At 35.6% G+C, this 4206-nt stretch overlaps 1 protein-coding gene across 1 annotated transcript; it reads left to right on the forward strand.

The window, feature by feature from the left end:
* The first annotated feature begins 501 nt into the window (after positions 1-501).
* LOC125471274 (homeobox-leucine zipper protein ATHB-13-like) lies at positions 502-2524 on the forward strand. Its single transcript, XM_048571526.1, has 3 exons — positions 502-973; positions 1105-1481; positions 1955-2524. The coding sequence occupies exons 1-3, from the start codon at positions 844-846 to the stop codon at positions 2306-2308; spliced, it is 861 nt and encodes a 286-aa protein (XP_048427483.1). The 5' UTR covers positions 502-843; the 3' UTR covers positions 2309-2524.
* The last annotated feature ends 1682 nt before the right edge of the window (positions 2525-4206 follow it).

The raw sequence follows: 4206 nt of genomic DNA on the forward strand, positions 1-4206 counted from the left end.
CACCCTTTGTTAATTTCTGTCCGTTGATCTTCTTTAATTCATCCGATCCGACGATCGAAAATTAGAAGGGTGTGTGGGAAGTAAAAAGAGGTGTGTGGATATCACACCCCTATATTTTAAGAAATAACTATTAAAATATTTAAAACACAAAAATAAATACATATAATCAGCATGGGTACATTCACAAAAAAAAAAATATGGGGTACAAATTAAATAAAAAATATGGGTACAAATCAAAATTCAAAATTATGGGTAAAGAATATTGGTACAAATTAAAAAAAAGGTATAAATTATAAATAGAAACATATGAAAATAAAATACTAAAAAGATATATTTGGAAATGATTAATAAGTTTTTCATTTTTTAAATTGACAAATGATGACTTGTAAATAATTTTGGTATTCAACCAGTAACATGAAGATTAGTAAAGGGACCTTAATCAAAAATAAAAAAGAAATAAGGTTTCAATTAATGAGAAGGAAAAATGAGGAATGAGAACCTAATTTATCCATATAAGAATCATGCACTCTCTGTCCCCTCCTACAGCTAGCCCTCAAAAACTAATGTGTGTGTGTATTTATATATAGAAAAATACATGAATTCCTAGAAGCTGCTGATGAGGTATACAAGCCACCCACTGCAACAATTTCTGCATCCCCTTCCATTTGAAGATATTCATATTCCCTTGTGAATATTTCAGCAAAAAATCTATCATTTCCTTCTGTGATAAATCTACAAACCTATCTTTTCCTTCCCCAACAGTTAGATTCTGTGCCACTCTCTGAACATGACAGCTGCTAGATCATTAAGATTGGTGACAAAAGCTTGATTAATCATCAAGCCATGACTACCAATGGGATGGCCTTCTTCTCTACAAATTTCATGCTTCAGACCCCCCATGGTCACGATGACTATCAACCTCCCACTTCTCTCAATCCCATGCTGCCTTCCTGCACACCTCAAGATTTCCATGGTACGTCTCTGAAACTTTAACATCAATTTGGTTTTTATCAATCAAGTTCATAAGTAGTAGTGGGCCGCTAATCCGTCTCGCTGGTCTGTCTTTTTGAAATCTTGACGTTAATATTTGTTGTGTTTATGCAGGAGTGGTATCGTTTCTAGGAAAGCGATCAGTGTCGTTTTCGGGGATTGAGTTGGGAGAAGACGCTCATGGGGAGGATGACTTATCAGATGATGGGTCACAGGTAGGGGAGAAGAAGAGGAGGCTGAGCATGGAGCAAGTGAAGACACTTGAAAAGAACTTTGAGTTGGGGAACAAGCTTGAGCCTGAGAGGAAAATGCAGCTGGCCAGGGCCCTTGGTTTGCAGCCAAGACAGATTGCTATATGGTTTCAGAACAGGAGGGCCAGGTGGAAGACAAAGCAGTTGGAGAAAGATTATGATCTCCTCAAGAGACAGTTTGATGCCATCAAAGCTGACAATGATGCTCTCGAATCTCAGAACCAAAAACTTCAAGCTGAGGTTAGTTCAATTCAAATAAAGTGATCTATAAAAGTACGCGTTAAACCAAATTCTTCTCGTAATCAAGTTGGCTAAAGCAGTTCTGAAACTCTATTTATGTAGTTTAAATTATACTAAAATATCGCTCAAATCAAGTTTTGCATATGATCGTGCTCTGGTTCTGTAGAATATGGTTTGGAACTTAATCATCTGAACACAATGATTTTTGATTTTTTTCCTTTAAAATTATTGTGTCATGATTTTAAGAACCTTTATAACTGTTGATCATTTGGGGTCCCTGAACCAATAATCTCTGGTTACATAACGTTGCTTTTTCCAAGGTAGGTTAAACTTTTTTATGCACTGATTAATTGAACATGATTTGGGGGTTAAAAGGGTAACCATTAGAGATCTGTATTTTTTTCAAACATCTATGAATTAGTCCGGCTACGAAACAAACTTAAATTTTTTACCGATCAATTTAATGGGTGCAGATAATGGCATTAAAAAACAGAGAGCCAGCAGAATCCATCAACCTCAACAAAGACACAGAGGGATCCTGCAGCAACAGAAGTGAAAACAATTCCGATATAAAACTGGATATTTCGAGAACGCCGGCGATCGACAGCCCTCCATCTTCTCACCATCATCAAAATCCAACCCTTTTTTCGTCTTCAATAATTAGGCCTGCCCAGCTCTTCCAAAACACATCAAGGTCTGAAGCAATGCAATGCCAGAAGATCGATCAGATGGTCAAAGAAGAAAGCCTGACCAACATGTTCTGTGGCATCGACGATCAGTCTGCAGCAGGGTTTTGGCCTTGGTTGGAACAACATCAGTTCAATTAAGCAATGAAATAATCAAGAGGCAAAAAATCCAAATTACCATGTTAATTTCTATCAGTTTTTAATTAAAATATTCCATGCTTTTGGTGACTAGGTTAAAGTTAATGGGATGAAAAAAATATCTAAGTGAATTTGAATTGCATGGTAGCTAGTGACTGAGTGTGGCAGCAGCTCCTAGCTAGCATGGACCATGAAATAAAAAAAAGGATTACTCTCCTCCGTCATTTTGTGTATTATTTTAGTATATTGTCGATTTTTTCCCTAATTTTCTGTCAAAAAAGATTAACATGTTCATTAAATGTTATTCTTATTTGTCCCTTTTATTTTCTTAATATTAAATTTATCAGATAAAATTGGACAACTATAAGTTTAGTGAAAAAATTAACCAAATAAAACTTCTAGAGATTTTCCTTACTTTGGAATCATGCCATTGTACTGTCAAAGAAAATTTGCTCACAAGTGCTGTGAAAAAAAGTCCTTTTGCAAAGATTAGTTTGCTGATTTCATCAATCCAGTACAAAACGGAGAACAAAATCTACTACATTAAGTTTTTGCTTAAAAAATATACTTGAAGCTGAATTTATATAGAGAGGGAGAGTACTGAGAAGGGGAGAGTATCGAGCACACATTCCAAGAGGGAAATGAAGACAAGGAGATGGAAGAGAGTGGAAGAAAACAGAGTTGGAAAAAGGTCATACTCGTGAAGGGGACGTTGGCAAGTTTAATGTTCTGACAATCGAAGGGAATGGACAAAAACCCAACTATGCTGTGTCTCCACCACCTCTTTCACCACTCACCTATCTCTGTCTTTGTTAAGAAGACAATTTTGGACACGATATCTTCGATAAATTATACGACTCGATTTTTGTACGAATATAAAATTCGACTAAAATACAATTAACATTTTTTTATTAACATTGTGCTAACTAGTAAGATTGTAGCTTTTCTCAAGTTTGAGAGGAATAATATGAGTTATTATATTGTTACTTTCATATCATTAAATTTACGAGTTAATACAATTACGATACAAATATAAATTGATAAACTTGAACGCCGATTCATTGAAACCCTAAATTTAGTATATAGGGAAAAAAGAAAAGAGTAGTGTGTCATGTGAACTCACTATCACCCACTCTCTAAAGTCCCACAAGATCCTTTTTCAACTTGCTTTTAGAAAAATACATCTCCCTTCCCAAACTTACCATCTCCTTTTTCTTTTCCATGATGTAATGCTTTACTTCCAAGTTCCAACACATGTCCATTTTCGAACAGTTATTTTCAAGTGACAGGAATTCATTCATCCTCATCCTCAATTCTGTCTCTTTTTTCCAAGATATTTTGAGCTCAAAAGCGGTATCTTTGACCTATATATGCAGTCGTTGATGCCTAAAATTGGTTTTAACAGTAAGATTGACCTTATCGATCAAGAGATTGACCATTAGAAAATATATAACTATCTAACATTTTTTGTATTTAATTGTTCTTGGTAACGAAACATTCCGTCGTTTCTGTTAAAAAAAAAAAAAGGGCCGGACAATCCTTCTATTAAACCAGCTTAGCGTGACCGACCAGACTGACAAAGATTACTAGTGCATTAGTATTTACCCTGACATTGCATGCATGTCGATGTTTAGGTCGGACAACACTTTTAAACCAGCTTAGCGTGACTGACCAAGTCGTCAAACCCTACGTTGCATGCATGCATGCAGAACGAGAGTGCACTCCAGAGCTCAACAGAACAAGTTTCGGATCAAACACATAAAGATTGTCGTCAAAATTCTTAATGTAATCATGAGCATCTCTCAGGATGTAGATTTTACAGTTGTTGCTAGCAACTGTCACAACATAATTAAAGGGATCTATTAGCCACTAATGGTAACCCAGTTCATTAAAACTAGCCA

Source organism: the organism of the source record quoted next, unplaced genomic scaffold (genome assembly GCF_019419815.1).
Source record: "Pyrus x bretschneideri cultivar Hongxiangsu unplaced genomic scaffold, Pyrus_bretschneideri_v1 Contig6, whole genome shotgun sequence".
Taxonomy (NCBI): domain Eukaryota; kingdom Viridiplantae; phylum Streptophyta; class Magnoliopsida; order Rosales; family Rosaceae; genus Pyrus; species Pyrus x bretschneideri.

Bases quoted from the DNA above. Each gene is read 5' to 3' on its own strand.
- LOC125471274 (XM_048571526.1), top strand. From the start codon at position 844: ATGACTACCAATGGGATGGCCTTCTTCTCTACAAATTTCATGCTTCAG. The intron at 974-1,104 runs GTACGTCTCTGA...GTGTTTATGCAG, and splicing joins CACACCTCAAGATTTCCATG to GAGTGGTATCGTTTCTAGGA. The intron at 1,482-1,954 runs GTTAGTTCAATT...TAATGGGTGCAG, and splicing joins ACCAAAAACTTCAAGCTGAG to ATAATGGCATTAAAAAACAG.